This window comes from Zonotrichia albicollis, chromosome Z (assembly GCF_047830755.1).
Source record: "Zonotrichia albicollis isolate bZonAlb1 chromosome Z, bZonAlb1.hap1, whole genome shotgun sequence".
Classification (NCBI taxonomy): domain Eukaryota; kingdom Metazoa; phylum Chordata; class Aves; order Passeriformes; family Passerellidae; genus Zonotrichia; species Zonotrichia albicollis.
Genome location: NC_133860.1, coordinates 16037790 through 16054845, shown reverse-complemented (window position 1 = coordinate 16054845; position 17056 = coordinate 16037790). Strand labels below are relative to the sequence as shown.

Sequence of the window (17056 nt, the reverse complement as noted above, 5' to 3'; positions counted from 1 at the left end):
AGGGCACCCTTCACTGCTGGGCAAACACACCGGGTCTCGGGGACGGCTGGCTCCCCAGGGCATCCCAGCTCTCAAGGTCCAACTCCCCAGGTGCCTCCCTGCATCCCAAATCCTCGAGGACATCTCCAACCTCCTACCCTTCCCCCAGGGGAGACACCCACTGCCAAAGCACTGGGAGCCCCCACAATGGAGGCAGCCAGACACCGGGCAGCCCCTCCTCAGATTCCTCCTTTATCCGACAGCTTAAGACCTCCCAAAAATCCTTTGTAAGGACACTCACACTCAGGATATTTCCTCCCCTTCCAGCTGGCTGTATCCCAGAGCCATGCATCCCTTCACATCCTCACATCCCTCCCCAGAGTACCCCTTTCCCCCATCATGCACATGCCCCGCACCTCACTGACTTCCCCAAACCCTGGGGATCCCCAGCCTGAGACATCCCCTCCCCAGTCCGTAGTCATTGGGGTACCCTAGAACCTGGATGCTCTCTCACTGCAGCTCCCGAAGTCAGGTACGTCTTTCTCAGCCTCCCACCCAGTGGGGACACTCCAAACCCTAATGCTCCCTCCCTGATTCCCCTCACAGACCCTAGATCCCACGTACCCCCTGTTCAATCCCTGGCCACTGGGAGCCGCCGGCTTTGGGGACTTCCCTCCCTTAATCCCCCGATGGGACCCCCGAGCCCGTCCCCAACCCCTCCACCAGAAGCCGAGCATCCCAGTCCCCTGCCCTCTGCTCCGATTGCCCCTCACTGCACCTCACCAGAACCAAAGCACACCTCCCTCGCTCCTCCACCCACTGGGGACACCCCGAGCGCGGATGCCCCTCCCTACCACCCCTCTCGGACCCCCTAAAACACGGGCCCCCCCTCCCTCAGTCTCTGCCATCCAGGGGCCGCCGGACCCGGGCACCGCGGTCTCTGACCCCTCCCCGGGGATCTTCGCCAGCCTGGAAGGCAGAGACGCCGAACCCCCGTCATCCCCCCACCCCCCCCGACCAGCGCCCCGCTCCCCGCTAGCCCCACCCCTGCCCCCCCTCTCCGGGGACACCGCCCCCCGCCCCGGCGCGGTGCCGCCCATCCCCGTGCCCGGCCGGCCGGGCGGGGACCGGCGGCGCCGCCCCCCCGGGGGAGGGCGGTCGGTGGCGGTCGGCGGGGCGAGGGCGCGGCGGGGGCGCCGGAGCGGCGGGCGGCGGCCGGGGCGGAGGAGCCAGCGCGGCCCATGGCTCCGCCGCTGCCGCTGCCGCTGCTGGCGCTGCTGCTGCCGCTGCTGCCGGTACCGACCGGCGCGGGGCGGCGGGCGGCGACCCCCGACGGGGCGCCCGCCAACTTGACGGTGGCGGTGGTGCTGCCGGAGCGCAACGTGAGCTACGCGTGGGCTTGGCCGCGCGTGGGTCCGGCGCTCAGCCTGGCTCTGGAAGCGCTGGAGCGGGGCGAGCCGCCTTTGCTGCCGCGGCCCTTCTCGGTGCGCGTCGAGTTCATGAGCTCGGAGCTGGAGGGCGCCTGCTCCGAGTACGTGGCACCGCTCAACGCCGTGGACCTGAAGCTCTACCACGACCCCGACGTGCTGTTCGGGCCGGGCTGCGTGTACCCCGCCGCGTCCGTGGGGCGCTTCGCCTCTCACTGGCGGCTGCCCCTCATCACCGGCGGGGCGGTGGCCGCGGGTTTCAGCCGCAAACGGGAGCACTACAGCACGACGGTGCGCACCGGACCCTCGGCACCCAAACTGGGCGCCTTCGTCTCCCACCTCCACGCGCACTTCAACTGGAGCGCCCGCGCCGTGCTCCTCTACGTGGACCGCAAGACCGACGACCGACCCTACTACTTTACCGTCGAGGGTGTCTACCAGGAGCTGCAGGATGGCAACAACCTCACCGTCACCGTCCACATCTACTCCCCCGAGGAAGGCGGCCCCGACACCGCCGTCCACTTCATCAAAGCCAACGGGCGCGGTGCGTGGGGTGGCGCGGCGTGGGGTGCGGGGGGGACACCGTGAGCACGGGCGGGATCGGGCTGAGCGCCCGCGGAGCGGGGGCGGCGGAGTGGGAGTGGGAGGAGGAAGGGAGAGCGGAGGGGGCTCCCCTCGGGAGATCTGCGTAGGGCTTGGAGGGGGGAGGCAGAATCCTCCGCGGGGCACAGCGAGGGGCTGAGGGTGAGATGGGATCTGTGGGGGCACAGTGCGGGGCATTGGACCCGTCTGGGGCACTTCAGGGGGAAGGATGGGGTGCAGCAAGGACACTGGGGTACTCTGGATGACATGTAGGGTACAGCAAGGGGTTAAGGGAGCAGCAGGACACATCTGGGGCACAGAGAGGGGATGGAGATACAGCAGGACCGCTGCAGAACACAGCAAAGGGCTGGGAATACAGTGGGATGCATGTGTGGCACAAAAAGGGACCGGGGTGGCAGTGGGACCTGTTGGGACACAATAAGGGGCTGGAGGGCAATGGAGATCCACACAGGGCACAGCAGTGTCTGAGAGGGCAGTGAGACACATGTGGGGCACAGCAAGGGGATGGGAACTGAGTGTGATCGTGTGGGGTGCAGCAACAGTGCAAGGAGGCAGTGGCACCTTTGTGGGATACCATGAGGGTTTGAGGACACAGTGGGACTTGAGAGGGGTGGAGAGAAAAATGGCGCCCGTGTGAGGCACGGCAAGGGAACACGGATCTGGTGGGACTCACATGGGGTGCAGTGGGGAGTTGGCAGAGTGACACCTGTGGTAGGGCATGGCAAGGGGCCAGAGGAAGAGTGGGACCCCTGTGGAGCACAAGGAAGGGCTGGAGGCACAGTGGGACCCATGAGGGGCACAGGGAGGGGTGGGCAAAATGGGCTCTCTGTGGGGTGCAGTGAGGATTGAGCACATTTTGTCACAGTGGGGCTGGAGGAGCAGCAGGACCTGCACAGGAGGTGAGTTCACAGGGGACAAGAGAGAACCTCAGCCTTTCCCAGACCAAACCCTATGTGATTGGAAGGGCCAGGATTCAGCAGGAGGAGGGGGCACAGTATCTCCCTCCTAGGCCCCAGTCCAGCCAACCTTTGCCAGCAATAGCTGAGGCACACCCCCAGCTCTTGGGACACATTCTGTGAGGAGCACCCTGTGGGAGCACCCCACCCTCTGTGTCAGCAGGATCAGGGTGATTCAGGCACGTCCTTAGAGGCTGAAGGTGATGGAGGGGATGTGGCTCTCTGGAGAATGTTCTCTCTGGAGAACATACCCAGAGAACCATGGTGCCAGCATACCTAGGTGGCTGTGCTGTGCTCAGGCAGAGCCCCCAGAGTGGCACCTGGGCAGCCCAGGCTGTGCCTTGTCCCTGCTGCACCCCCAGGACATGGCTGTGATTGCCTCACCCTGCTGATGGAGGGATAAATCAATCTGGTGCCTTGCGAGTGCCCCAGGAGAGCAGCTATATTGGGAGCGGGAGGAAATGGAGGGGCTTACAGAGGCAGCAGGAGAGCAAGGGCAGCCTGATGCTCTTTCATTATTGATGAGCAGGGTGTATCAATACTGGAGTCAGCCACTCTGCAGTGCTTCTTAATGGATTCTGAGATGCTGTGTCATTAGGAAGGACATCTAGCCCGGATAAGTGGAGCCAGATGGGCCAGCAGGACTTGTGTTCCAGGCTGGGCAGGACCAGGCTGCAGGGGGAAGTGCTTTGGGGTACTGGGCTGGATTCCAGTCAGCATTGAGGCCAGTGAGGCTGAGTCCATGGAGCAAGCATCCCATGGCTGCCCCACTGGGATGGGAGATCTTCCCTGTGCCATTACCAGCCATGGGGTTTGGAGCTTGTTATGGGATGAGGGCAAAGGACTCTGCAGGGAGAAGGGCTGAAATCAGTGATTCCCATCAACATTTCCATCTTGGTGCTGTAAATCACTCCAGTGGGAATCAATCCCTTGGGTGCAGGCAGGGGGTTGTGGCTGCTGGGGGAGAAGGCCAGGCAGGGGCAGAGACCTGAGGGCTTTCTAAGCTGGAGTCATAGTATCACAGGACCATGGAAAGGCTTGGGTTGAAAGGGACCTTAAAGGTCATTCAGTTCTGTTCCCCTGGCCTGGGCAGGGATGTTGAGAGGGTCTGGGCCTCTCTGGCCACAGCTCAGAAGTGGTGCCAGAGTATGGGGCTGAGTGCTTGGCCCCACAGAGTTGGGTGCTCAGGGCTGCAGAGATGGGTGTTGCTCCTATCCTAGCTCAGGGGTGTGGGGCAGGGAATGGAGACTTGCCAGGCTGTCCCAGGGGTTGGCACTCCTGCATGGAACGGCAGGGAGATAGAAGCAGCGTCCTCAGCTGCATCCATATCCATGACCTGCAGTAACACCATGTACCTCTTGGCATCACCTTCCTTCTCCGAAGTCATGGGCAGGAGTTTGGTGAATGTTTCCTAGAAAAAGCTGCTTTCCTGCCCCTCTTTGTACCCCTAACACTGCTGGTCTTGACAGTCACAGGTCTAATGAACGGGCACGAGGGGGGGTGGGATTGCCCCTCTCACCAGTGCCTGGGAGACGTGCAGGGCCCCACGTCTCTCCTGCCATTTGCAAAAGCACTGATATAATTAGAGCTGTGGTTGAGAGAATTACTGGCGCATCTGCCTGCAAAAAGCCCAGGTGCCCTGCCTGGGGAGATGGCTGGGTGGTGCTGCTGGAGGGGAGTGCATTTGGTCTTCACCCCCACACTCCCCCTGGGCCAGCGCCATGGTCTCTGCACTGCAGTGCCCTGTGCTGGTGGAACTGCTCGAAACTGGGATTTTCTGCCTGAACCTGGGATTTGCCCTCATTTCAGGGTTATCTTACATCATGCAGGGGTCAAGCAGTGTTCTGCCACCTCATCTGCATGCTCATGGTCCTGCCCCTTCCCTGGGACCTGGCACTCTGCTGCCTATCCAAGAGACACCCCCTAAATAAATCAGTCAGGGGTCTGGATGCACTCCAGCCTTGCTGAACTTCATTCCCCTTGTCCTGGGTGATGCTGAGGCTGCCTTTGGCCATTTGCCGGCCCCTGGGGGTGCCTGAGCCCCCTAAGGCACTGCTGGCTGTGCAGGAAGCTGCCAGCTGGAGGCAGCTGCCTGCCTAGGGAGAGCCCCAAGCATTGACCCTTCCTTCTGCACAGCTCATGCAGCCTGTCCCCAGGGAGCCATCTAGGCGCCGTCCATCCCCTTGCTTGGTGGCCTTTGACCAGGCAGGCTTTTGCTGCCGCCGCAGGGGCTGGCTGCCTGCGGTGTCCCACCATCTGCCACCAGCTGCTGAGGCTCCCTTGCCCCTGTGGCTCCCTTTTCTTGGTGCCTACAGTGGGGTGGGGAGGGTCCCATCTATGTCTTTAGGGGGAACCCTCAGGCTCTGCGTGTTGGGGAGGTGCTGAGCTGCCTGCCCTGGATGAGAAATCTGGGGACATTTCTTGATGCAGGACTAGCAAAGTGGAGAAGCTAAGAGTGTTTATTTGAAGTATTGCAGCATTCAGAGGGAACCATTTCAAACCCTGAAGCAGGCTGCTGCTCACACACAGCCCACAGTGCTGCGATTTCCCCCTCCCCCGTGCCCAGGAGCAGCTCCCCACATTGCTGTGGATTCCCTGTGCCCAAGGTGGCTGTGCTGAGTCTCTTCTCCCACCTGGGGGATTCCTCACTGCCCCTGTGGGTGATGCTGCCAGCCCTGCTGCCCCCACGGCTGGGTTCCTGCGTGGCTGGGTGCCTTCCAGCAGCAGAGACCCCTTCCCGGTGTGCGGCCCTTCCTCGCTTCCATCGCCGCCTCTCCCCGGGTCCAGCCGGGGCGCTGGGCCCCATGCAGAGGAGATGTGTGTCGGGGCCAGCGCCCAAGCGTGACATTCCTCCAGCACCCGCTGCCGCCGCCTCCTCCGTTGCTCAATCCCGGGTTCCCAGCCAGACTGGCTGGAGCGGGGGCCCTGGTTTTCCGGGGGGAGGGAGGAGGCAGTGTCAGGATCCTCAGCGAGGGCACGGAGGGCCCCTGCTCGGGGGGTTCGGACGCTTTCAGGCGCCCGTCCCCACAGCCTGTGATGCCCTGCGCCAGCGGCGTGCCAGCCCCACACCGCCCTTGGGTGGGCATCCCATGGGGGCTGGCCGAGCCCCCAGCAGAGGGTGGGGGCAGGTGGGACGTCCTGACGGGGTCCGGGCACCCCCTTGCCGTGTGGGTCACACCGGCGAGATGCTCTGTTTCCAATTAGCGGCCGCCGAAGGTGCTGGAATCTGGGAACCTGCGCATTCCTGCCGCACAGACAGCCGGCCACGAACCCAAACATGGGTTTGTCCCATTCCACAGCCCGGGTTCCCCAGGGGCCTCCGGCGCAAGGCTGCAGTGTCTCTCCCAGCCCCCCTGATTCCGTGGCTAGGGCTGGCATGGAGCAGCACGGAAACTGGTGCAGGGGGGAGGCATCCTCTGGCTGGCTTTTGCTGGATCAGGGTGTGTGGGGTCTGTGCCTGGGGCATCCACCGCATGATTTCCAGCAAGTTTTTCCCTGTTCTCCTGTCCCCCTTCAGTGTGAGGTGATTGACGGGGCAGGAGTGGGTCAGTGCCAGAAGGGGCTGTGGGTCTGGCCATGGGTCGCAGGGAGGCAGTGAGCCAAGCCCTGCCCCATCTGCTTGCTCCATCATAGCCTCCCAGTGCTCCGGGGCTGCTCTGCCCCACCTGCCCCGTCCCTGGCTGTGCGCCTGGGTGTCCCTGCCCCGCTGAAGCCCCTGCCTATCTCTGGCAGTGGTGTATCTCTGTGGGCCGCCAGAGATGCTGCGGCAGATCATGCAGCTGGCGCAACAGGAGAACCTCACCAATGGCGACTACGTCTTCTTCTACCTGGATGTCTTTGGGGAGAGCCTGCGGGGTGACTCCGCCCGTGACCCCTTCAAGCCCTGGCAGGACAGCCCTGGCCAGGACTCAGGACTGCGTGAGGCTTTCCAGGTGAGCTGTGCCCACCTGCCTGGGGACAGAAACCTCTCCAGCCTGGCCCCAGAGTGTGAACCAGGGTGATGTGCTTGATTGCAGATGGTGCTGGTGATCACCTACTATGAGCCCCAAAACCCTGAGTACCAGCAATTCCAAACCCAGCTCATTCTGCGAGCTAAGCAGAAATTTGGGGTGCAGCTCAACTACTCCCTGGTGAGTGAGTTCCCCTGTGTGCTGGGGTGGTGGGGTCCCTTCACACTTCACCAGAATGCAGAGGGTGGAACACAGCCACAGACAGTGCAAGAGGGATCATCCCTGGAGGGAACAGCCACAGGCACTGTCATCCCTGCAGGGGGCATGTTGGCCCCAGAGTGGTGATGGGGCGGTGGGTGGGTGCGTGGTGCTGCTGTGAAGATTCTGGGATGCTCCTGCGTGTGTGGCTGTGGGCGTGCTCAGATTCCCCCGGCAGATGAACCTGGTGGCGGGGTGTTTCTATGATGGGATGCTGCTGTACGCCATGGTGCTGAATGAGACTCTGCGTGAGGGCGGCTCCAAGAAAAACGCCACCCACATCATCGAGAAGATGCGGGACCGCAAGTTCCAGGGTAACACTGGGATGGGAACAGCGGGGCTGGGGGTGCCATGGGGGTGGTGGAACTCAGTCCCCATCCCACCTGCATCTTAATTTTCCTGCAGGCGTCACAGGGCTTGTGAGCATGGACAGCAACAATGACCGAGACACTGACTTCAACCTATGGGCCATGAGTGACCCCAAGACCGGGCAGTATGAGGTGGGGAGAGGTTCCCCCTGGCTGGGGTTGGGGGATGGGATGGTGGGGTGTGGGATGGCCTCATCTCTCTCTTGCCTGTCTTAGGTGGTGGGACACTACTCGGGTGTGGAGAAGCAAATCCACTGGCTGGGACGACCCATCCCCTGGGTGAAGGGGGCTCCCCCCTTGGACAACCCTCCCTGTGTCTTTGATGTGGATGACCCCTCCTGTGATAAAAGTGGGTGTCCTGGGTCCCCTCATCCCCTGGACCCCAGCAAGCTTCCATATGCATGCATGTCAGTCGGGCTGTCAGCTGGGCCACCCTGACATATCCTCTCCTGCCTGCAGCCCCCCTCTCTATGCTGGCCATCGTGGCTTTGGGTACTGGCCTCACCTTTGTCATGTTTGGCATCTCCAGCTTCCTCATCTTCAGGTCAGCACTGGGGGAACCTCTGTCTAATGGGTGGGCAGGCAGGGCAGAGGGGATAGGGGCCTGACCCCTATGTGTCCCCCCAGGAAGCTGATGCTGGAGAAGGAGCTTGCCAGCATGCTCTGGAGGATCCGCTGGGATGAGCTGCAGTTTGGAAGTCCTGAGCGGTACCACAAGGCAGCAGGCAGCCGGCTCACCTTGTCCCTGGTGAGAGGAGCCATCCCTGAGGCACCACCGTGCCCCTGTGCTGCCCTGTCATCCTTATATAGCTCTCCATTCCCTATAGAGACTTATTCCATCCATCCCTGCCATGACTTTCCATTTCCTGCAGAGCCACAGTAGATCCTTCCTCTACACAGCCCTGAATCCTCTGCGTGGCACCAAACTTCATCAAGTCCCTGTGTTGCCCTCCATCCCCTACAGACATACCTTGTCCATGTCCTACATTCTGTGCAGTGCCTCATCCTGGAGACTTCTCTTTTCCCACAGAGCATGCAGAGCTTGTCCTAACCCTTAGAGCCCATCCTGCACCATCCCCTGCACACCTTGGATGTCCCTGCCCTGCTCCATTGGTGCAGGTCATCCCTCCATCCCAGGGTTCCTCTCCCTAATCCCCTCCTTCCCACAGCGTGGCTCCAGCTATGGCTCCCTGATGACCACCCATGGCAAGTACCAGATCTTCGCCAACACCGGCCACTTCAAGGTCAGTGCAGCAGGCAGGGAGCTGAGCCCTCCCCCTGAAATGCCCCAGCTCTGCTGTGCTCCCTCCTGGCTACACCTCCATCCCGCAGGGGCTTTCGTCCCCTTTGCAAATTCATCCAGTGGACATTGACCTTTTCCCCTTCCCAAACACCCCAGGGCAATGTTGTGGCCATTAAGCACATCAACAAGAAGCGCATCGAGCTGACGCGGCAGGTGCTCTTCGAGCTAAAGCATGTAGGTCTGGGGTCTGGGCTAGGGCAGGCAACCTGTCTGGGAGTGCAGGGATTGATCCTGGGCATGTGGGAGGCAGCAGGAACAATAGCTCAGGACTGTCTTGGGTCCACTTCCACCTGCAGATGCGAGACATCCAGTTCAACCACCTGACCCGCTTCATCGGGGCGTGCATCGACCCCCCCAACATCTGCATCATCACTGAGTACTGCCCACGGGGCAGCTTACAGGTAACAGGGCTTGGGGACACTGCAGGTGACACTGAGACATTTCATTTCTAGTGACCCAGCTGGGCTGCGTGTTGTGGATGGGGCTGTGGATGCTGGTGGCCACCTGAGCCCTCCCAATAATGCTCACAGCTGAGCTGTCCAAGCAGTTGTCAGAGGCCAGTGGAGGGGAGGGGGTGGGTGCTGCAGACCCCCGAACTGGGCACTTGGTGAGGCTGCCATCACCATGACCTGGGTGCCTGGTGGGGTCCACTCAATGTGCTACCGCAGGATGTCCTGGAGAATGAGAGCATCAACTTGGACTGGATGTTCCGCTACTCCCTCATTAATGACATTGTCAAGGTATCCAGCTGAGGGGTGTGAGGGGATGGGGAGAGGTGCCTGAGGGATATGAGCTTCACTGTGTCCATCTGTCCCAGGGAATGGCCTTCCTGCACAACAGCATCATTGGCCATCACGGCAGCCTCAAGTCATCCAACTGCGTGGTGGACAGCCGCTTCGTGCTGAAGATCACCGACTACGGCCTGGCCAGCTTCCGCTCGCCCAGCGACAATGAGGACACACATGCACTCTATGCCAGTGAGTGCCTGCCTGGGAGGACCAGGAGGATGGGGTGGCCCTGTCTCACTGCTCCATTGCTTTGTCCCACCAGAGAAGCTGTGGACAGCCCCAGAGCTGCTGCAGAAGGGACACCTGCCCACCCCGGGCATGCAGAAAGCTGATGTCTACAGCTTTGGCATCATCGTGCAGGAGGTTGCTTTGCGCAACGGCCCCTTCTACATCGAGGGCATGGACCTGAGCCCTAAAGGTGAGGATGGAGAGCACATGTGTGGAGCTCCTGCCCCACCATGGAAGCCCGGTGCTTACTGTTGGCCACGCCCTGGCAGAGATCGTGCAGAAGGTGCGTAACAGCCAGAAGCCCTTCTTCCGGCCCTCCATCGACATCGGAGTGCACAGCGAGGAGCTGGCTGTGCTGATGGAACGCTGCTGGGCGCAGGAGCCGGCCGAGCGCCCTGACTTCAGTCAGATCAAGATCTTCATCCGTAGATTCAACAAGTGGGTGGTTGGCATATGGGGGTGGTGGCCCTGGGTGGAAGTGGGGACAGCCATGGGGGTGGTGGTTGGGGGGCAACTCTTCCTGCAGTGCCAACCGACTGCACCCTGCCAGGGAGGGAAGCACCAGCATCCTGGACAACCTGCTGTCGCGCATGGAACAGTATGCCAATAACCTCGAGAAGCTGGTGGAAGAGAGGACACAGGCCTACCTGGAGGAGAAGCGCAAGGCAGAGAACCTCCTCTACCAGATTCTGCCCCAGTGAGAGGGGGACACAAGGGGGTGTGTGGGTCTGAGGGTTGGTGTGGGTTCAGCATGCACCTGCTGCTGTGCAAGTATGGAGTCCCTTGCCAGCTCTCCGTGCTGGTGTGGGGCAAGGGTTGCAGGGGGAACAGTGGGTTTGGGGTGGAGCTCACCACTATCCTTGCCAGTTCTGTGGCAGAGCAGCTGAAGCGTGGAGAGACAGTGCGAGCTGAGGCTTTCGACAGTGTCACCATCTACTTCAGTGACATCGTGGGCTTCACCGCCCTCTCAGCAGAGAGCACTCCCATGCAGGTGAGAGCAGGACTTGGGGGGCAGCACCTCTGTGGGGCTGGTGGAAGTCTCACACCCTGGCAGTGCCATCCCTGGGGCTGGGGGGACATGTCCTCTCCCAAATGCACACACACCCTTGTTCCATATAGGTTGTGATGCTGCTGAACGATCTCTATACTTGCTTTGATGCCATTATCGACAACTTTGACGTCTACAAGGTGAGTGGTGTGGTGAGCAAGCACAGCCATCCAGAGTTAGGCAGGCAGCAAGGAGCCCAGGTTGTACCTGCCCCCCTTGCCCCCACAGGTGGAGACCATAGGGGATGCCTACATGGTGGTCTCGGGGCTGCCGGTGCGCAATGGGAAGCTGCATGCCCGTGAGATTGTCCGTATGGCCCTGGCCCTGCTCGAGGCTGTCAAAACCTTCAAGATCCGTCACCGTCCCAACGACCAGCTCCACCTGCGCATTGGCATACACACTGGTGAGCCCCCATGCCGGCCAGCTGGGGGGTGCCTGCCCACCCACCTGCCCGCCCTGCAGCATCCCCAAGTGCCTCTGTGCCTGCAGGTCCCGTCTGCGCCGGGGTGGTGGGCCTCAAGATGCCAAGGTACTGCCTCTTCGGGGACACGGTGAACACCGCATCCCGCATGGAATCCAACGGCCAGGGTAAGCTAGGGCAGGAGAATCCAGAGCCACGGGGTGTGTCCTGTTCCCGTGGCACCCAGCCATGTCTCTCTTGCTCCTCTGTACTACTCAGCCCTGAAGATCCATGTCTCATCTGCCACCAAAGAAGTCCTGGATGAGTTCGGCTGCTTTGATCTGGAGCTACGTGGCGATGTAGAAATGAAGGTGAGGGCTCAGCAATGCCATTGGGGTGCCAGCCCTTCCAACCATAGGGAAATGTGATGGGGAGGTGGGTTGGGGCTGGGACCCCTTGTTGCTCTCAGTGCTGGGGATGACACCCAAGGAGCAGCTCCAGGGGCAGGCAGGATCTAACTTGCTCACCTCTGCCTCCAGGGCAAGGGAAAGATGCGGACATACTGGCTGCTGGGTGAGAGGAAAGACCCTTAAGTCATTTGAGCCCAGTGGCTGTGGCAGAGCCCCCAGCTCAATGGGGCCACCAGTGCTTTCCGGTGCCCCAGGATGCACCGGCACCCCCCCATCCACCTGACACTGCATCCACCTGACTCTGCAGCCCCCCTGCTTCAGCAGGGCCGGGGCAAGGTGGGGCAGCGGCCACAGCACCGTCTGCTCCCCTCCATCAGCACCAGCAAAGCCCACCTTCCCCACAGCCTCTGCTGGAGTGGGGTAACCAGCCCCCATCCAGCCCAAGAGACCTTGTATTCACCCCCCACTCTGAGGTCTGCCACCCCTGCCCTCTCCCCTGTGGCTCAGCTGGCTCTGAGCTTCTCCGGGGCCTGGCTGCCCCGCAGGGCACTTTGCCCTCTCTTTTCAGTACCTTGCCCCCAGCAGAAGTTGTGCCCATGTCAACCCCTCCCTGGGGTGGGGGGAAATGGGGATTCCTGCCAAGACTGACTCCTTGGCCAGGTCAGGCTTCAATGCCGCAGCTCCCCCCCTCCCCAGTCTCCCTTTCCCCTGTATATAACCCCACTGGGTCATGTAAATACCCATCCCTCCTCCAGGTGTAAATATAGGACTTGCTGCAACTATTTTGTTGAAATACAAACTTCCCCAGATCAATCTGTCCTGTGGCCTCTACTTCGCTCTGCCCCAGCATGCCAAGTGGGGAAGGAGGCCGGGGAAATGCCAATATGGAACTCAGCCTGGGCTGGCGACAGCTGCCTGAAACATCCCAAGAGATTGTATCCTGGGGGTCTGTCTGCGGTGCAGGGCAGGAGTGTGGGCATGGGGAGCCAGTGCTGGGCGGTCGCAGAGCGGCTGTTGAGGGCTTGGGCGGTGCTGGGAAGGCAGGGCTGCCGTGGGTTTGCTTTGGCGTGAGGGCTGCAGTGCGTTCCTCTGAGCTCATGCTCTGGCCGCCCCGCTGCCGCCTCTTACTGGAACACACCTGTGCCTGGGGACTGGAACAACGGCTGCCTGTCACCCACTGCCTGCGTGCGCCGGGAGGGGACGTGTCCCAGGGGATGGGGCTTGTGCCAGGGCTCTGCCTCCATGCCTAAGGAGGAAATCTTGGGACCACAGGGTGTTTTTGGTCAACAGTGACTTGCAACAGGGCTGAAGGGTTTTCCATTTTGCTTCATGCTCTCAGGGGATTTGAGAATCCCAGGGACAGAGTGCTCCCCCTCCAAACATTCAGCTTGAAACAGCCTTGGAGTAGGCAAGGGTGCTGGGACTACCTGTGTCCCCTTGTTTTTTATTACTTGTGGGGCTGGAGCTGTCTGCTCGGGGGGTCATAGGGGTCATAGAGGTTGAAGGGCTCAGGATGCCCTAAGTACATGGTAATGGGAGTGGAGAAGTCTGCATTCCTCTTGAAGGGAATGTTTGTGCCGAAGAGGGCAGTGACACCCTGGAGAGGAGAGAATTGGAGAGATCTCTTTCAGCAGCTGAGAGTCCCAGGGTACTGGCAGGACAGGGTGGTGGGAGCCTTACCGGCCGTCCACGGGCTTGCTCCATCCAGAAGCTGCTTGGCTGCTCCGTTAAGTAATCGTGACGCTGCAGTGGAAGCAAAATGTGAGCCGGAGGGGATGGCATGCTCAGCAGGACAAGAGCCTTGCCACCTCCCTGGAGGCTGCTGCAAGCTGCTGGGGGGGATATCTACTGACTGTACCTGGGTGATGGGCTGGGGTGTGGACTGGAAGCCCATGGCACAGTAGTCATCATGCGTGGTGGAGATAGATTCCATGCGCTTTGGGCAGGGCCGAATCTCCTCCTCCATCTCCTTGCTGCAGTCAGAGCAGACCCCACACCTCTCAGCTCTGGGATCCCCACCTCCCCAGGTCCCCTACTCCGGGGCACAGCCCCAAGGGAGGGTCTCATGCGGGTGTGCAGGCTTGCCTGTATTTCTTGAAGAGCATGGATGCCAATGCGGCCTTCCGCTGCCCTGCAGAGGGGAAGGTGCCGTCAGCCTCTTAGCTAAGATTCCCCTGCCGCCTTTGCACATGGCTTGTGGGGGCCAGCCTCACCTTGCCCCAGCAGCACAGCCCTGAGGGTTGGGCAGTCCTTCGGGGGGGAGCTGTCAGTGACTGAGGAGAGAAATTGGTGGATTGGCAGTCCATCGTAGCCACGCTGTAAGTCCTCACTGCCCAAATCCTTCCTTGGCCGAGAGTCCAGGGGATCCACGACTACCTAGGGATGGTCAGTGGGGGCTGTGGAAGGAGGCAGGAGCCCATGCTGCATTTCCCCATGTCTGCTCCTGGCTTTTATGCTTTTGATAGCCCTAGAGGCATAAGCTGTAAAGAGGTGTTATCTTTCTGGCTAGAAGCCTGGGAAAGCTGGAGCAGGGACACAGCTTGGGCAGGGCTGACCTGTGCTGCCTGGTGGAGGACAGCCAGCTTTGTATGGCAGTCCCAAGCACCTGGGTGCCCAGACTGCCCCTGGGCGAGCGCTCTTACGGCACTTGAAACAACCCATGGAGTCCCCAGGCTATGGCACAGTTTGGTCTATCAGGTGCCCCCCAGCTTGTCTTGCCCAAGCAGGCATCCCCGCATCACTGTGATGAGCCATGACACACAGCTCCTCCCAGCAGTGAGATCCCAGCTCCCCTCCTGCCTTACTGTTACTCCCCACGTGCTGCCTGTGCCTTTTGTGCTATTGAGTTTCATCCCTTTTCTATCCTGCTGGACTCAAGGTCATCCGGGTGGCTATTTAAAGAGATGTGTCTGTGCAGGAGCAGGGAGCTTCACAAGATCAGCATGTGGGACACGATGGGGCATTTTCCCTTATAGAGTTACCTCCTTCTGCCAGTCATGGGTCACACGGCTCCGCTGGGGCACCGCCTGGCTGGGCTTCTCTGCTGGCGTGGATGGGGTGGGCGGCAGCGCCGGCAGTGTGGCGGAGGACTTCTCCTCGGAGCCAGTCCCCCACTTTCCAAGCCAGGGAGGCAGCTTGATCTCAGAGGGATTCCTCCTAATCTCTCGGGATGGCACCTTGCTGGGCACGGCTGATAGGGGCACAGTGGGCAGCTCATCTGTGTCTGCTATCTCCTGGGGCGGCTCGGCTATCTCTGACATCTCCCAGGGCGGCTCGGCTATCTCTGACATCTCCCGGAGCCTCTTGGTGGTGGTTGCAAGCGTCTCCCCGCTGTACGGGAGCCTCTCCTCAGGCAGGGGCTCCTCACCCTGGACCCAGAGCGGTGGCCTCTCCTCATGGCCTCTGGGACCCACATGGCTGCTCAGAGCGCCCCTGCAGATGGGAACAGACCCTGAGGAAAGGCAGCGCGGCCCATCCGCCATTGCCAACCGCGTCCCCAGCCCCTACCAGCACAGGCCGCGTCCTGACCCCGGGTCCTCTGCAGTGTCACCCCCACACTGGAGCAATGGATTCCACTCCTTTTGGGCGACAGAAGCAGAGCCTGCTGCTGGGCATGTCATTTCGAGGGGTTTCCCCTCCGTAACTCCCTTCTGTCCCCTTGACCTCCATCAGCAACACTCTTCCCACCCCCCTGCCTGGGCTCAGACCCCTCCTGCAGCCGACCTCCCCACAGATTGGGGCCACCATCATGTCACTCCGCCCTGGCCCCCAGCGCTCCACAGGCCCTGCCCCGGCTCTCCCCCGGGGTTACCCCATGGGCTCTCGCCGCCTGCAGCCGCCTCTCCCCTCCATTGCGCGTGCGCGCGGCGGGACGCGCCTCTCGCCATGGAGACGGTGCACGGCGGCCCCGCGCCCGGAGGGGGTGGAGCCGCGCGCAAGGGCGCCTCCCATTGGCGGAGAGAACATGGAGGGGGTGTGGCCATGTGTCAAACTGGGCGGGACAAGAGGATTAGTTAAACGGATCATGGGCGTGGTCTCGAATGAGTGGGCGGGGCGGGGCGTGGTCAGCGTGAGCGGGCGGTGAGAGGGGACGGAGCTGTGTGGGCCAGGGGGCTGTGTGGTGTACGGGGGACGGGGCCGTGTGGGGAACGGGGTGCAGGGACGTGGGGGACGGGGCTGTGTGGGGCAGGGGAGCAGGGACACGGAGGGACGGGGGTACAGGGCACGGAGGTGCGGAAGGATGGGAGTATCAGGGATGGGGGCGCAGGGCTGCAGGGACAGAGAGGTGTCCATGCTGCGCTATAGGATCAAGGCTGTCCCCACTTCTGGGGTCCATGTACCATCTTGTGCTGGTGCACTTGGGGCAAAGCTAGTCGCGGGGTCTCTCGGGAGTGCTCAGTACCTCGGCAGAGCCAGCCCAGCCCCACTGAAGCAGCAGGAGGGATGTGCCCAGGGCCCCTGAGGACACACTGCTCCCCACGGCTTGACCCAAGTGACCGCCACACTACTTGGGCCTGGCAGTGGAATATGCCCACTTGCCCCAGGGACTCCCAGCTGCCCTAGGGTGATGGGGCGGGATGTGCCCGGCGCCTGGCTGGGTGCAGCCCGTGCCCGCCGGCTTGGAGCAGCAGCCTCTCTCACCACCAGCCCTCGATGGGCCCCCGGCCCCATCCCCGCAGAGGCCGAGCAGAAGAAGGGCCCTTTGATAGCGGGCGGAGAGCTCGGGAGCGAGGGCTGTTATTCCAGCGCTTTGCGGTGTGTGCCGACGGGGCACCGTGCGCTCCGCGCTGGGGCCTCTGTTTTTCCTGGCTGGGCATGTGCTCGGTCCTTCTGGCCTCGGCGGGCTGGGGGGGCCCCCGCTGGGGACCGCTCCTCCCTGCGGGCCCTCGGCCCCGTGCCAAGCAGGGGCTCCTCCAAGCCCATCTGCTGCACAGCTGCAGGGAGGAGGAAGAAATGGGAGACATGTCCCAAGCTCATCTCATGGCTTCCTCATGCTGGGGCCACATAAGCCCTGCTTCCCCTGGTGAGAGGTTGGTGCCAGGGTGCCCCCAGGGGTGGCAGCTTGGGGATCCTGTCCCAGCTTGCATCCCTTCGTGGTCTTCCTAGGAGCATCCTCAGATTCCTCACCAAACACCCCTGGGCTCCCCCGTGGCTAGGCAGCACGGGTGCCTGAGGGATACTGAAGGGACACCAACAGCACCAAAGTACACCGTGGGACAGGGAGCTTGGCGATGCCACCCCGGGTATGCGCGCCCACTGGGGGGCAAATCACCCTGGCATGGTCTATGGGGCATCACTGTGGGGCTGTGCTCTGGTAGCATCCGCTCGGGGCAGCAGC

At 61.8% G+C, this 17056-nt stretch overlaps 2 protein-coding genes across 3 annotated transcripts; one reads left to right on the top strand and one right to left on the bottom strand.

Moving 5' to 3' along the window:
• The first annotated feature begins 1078 nt into the window (after positions 1-1078).
• Positions 1079-11986, top strand: NPR2 (natriuretic peptide receptor 2). The gene is made up of 22 exons (XM_074533225.1): positions 1079-1950; positions 6698-6897; positions 6982-7095; positions 7352-7487; positions 7579-7673; positions 7758-7890; positions 8001-8085; positions 8169-8289; positions 8711-8785; positions 8941-9018; positions 9141-9245; positions 9513-9584; positions 9662-9821; positions 9895-10050; positions 10130-10298; positions 10411-10557; positions 10728-10851; positions 10980-11048; positions 11137-11311; positions 11398-11496; positions 11588-11679; positions 11848-11986. The coding sequence occupies exons 1-22, from the start codon at positions 1221-1223 to the stop codon at positions 11899-11901; spliced, it is 3189 nt and encodes a 1062-aa protein (XP_074389326.1). The 5' UTR covers positions 1079-1220; the 3' UTR covers positions 11902-11986.
• A 304-nt stretch (positions 11987-12290) lies between these two features.
• SPAG8 (sperm associated antigen 8) lies at positions 12291-15634 on the bottom strand. 2 transcript variants are annotated; one of them, XM_005496504.4, is made up of 7 exons: positions 15530-15634; positions 14700-15150; positions 13932-14094; positions 13804-13849; positions 13577-13691; positions 13399-13461; positions 12291-13315 (listed from the first exon to the last, which is right to left on the bottom strand). In XM_005496504.4, exons 1-7 carry the CDS (start codon positions 15568-15570, stop codon positions 13166-13168), a joined length of 1029 nt encoding a protein of 342 aa, XP_005496561.2. In that variant the 5' UTR covers positions 15571-15634; the 3' UTR covers positions 12291-13165. The 2 variants fall into 2 exon arrangements, with proteins under 2 accessions (XP_005496561.2, XP_014129302.2); XM_014273827.3 differs by having other exon boundaries at positions 12291-13461.
• Between the last annotated feature and the right edge of the window lie 1422 nt (positions 15635-17056).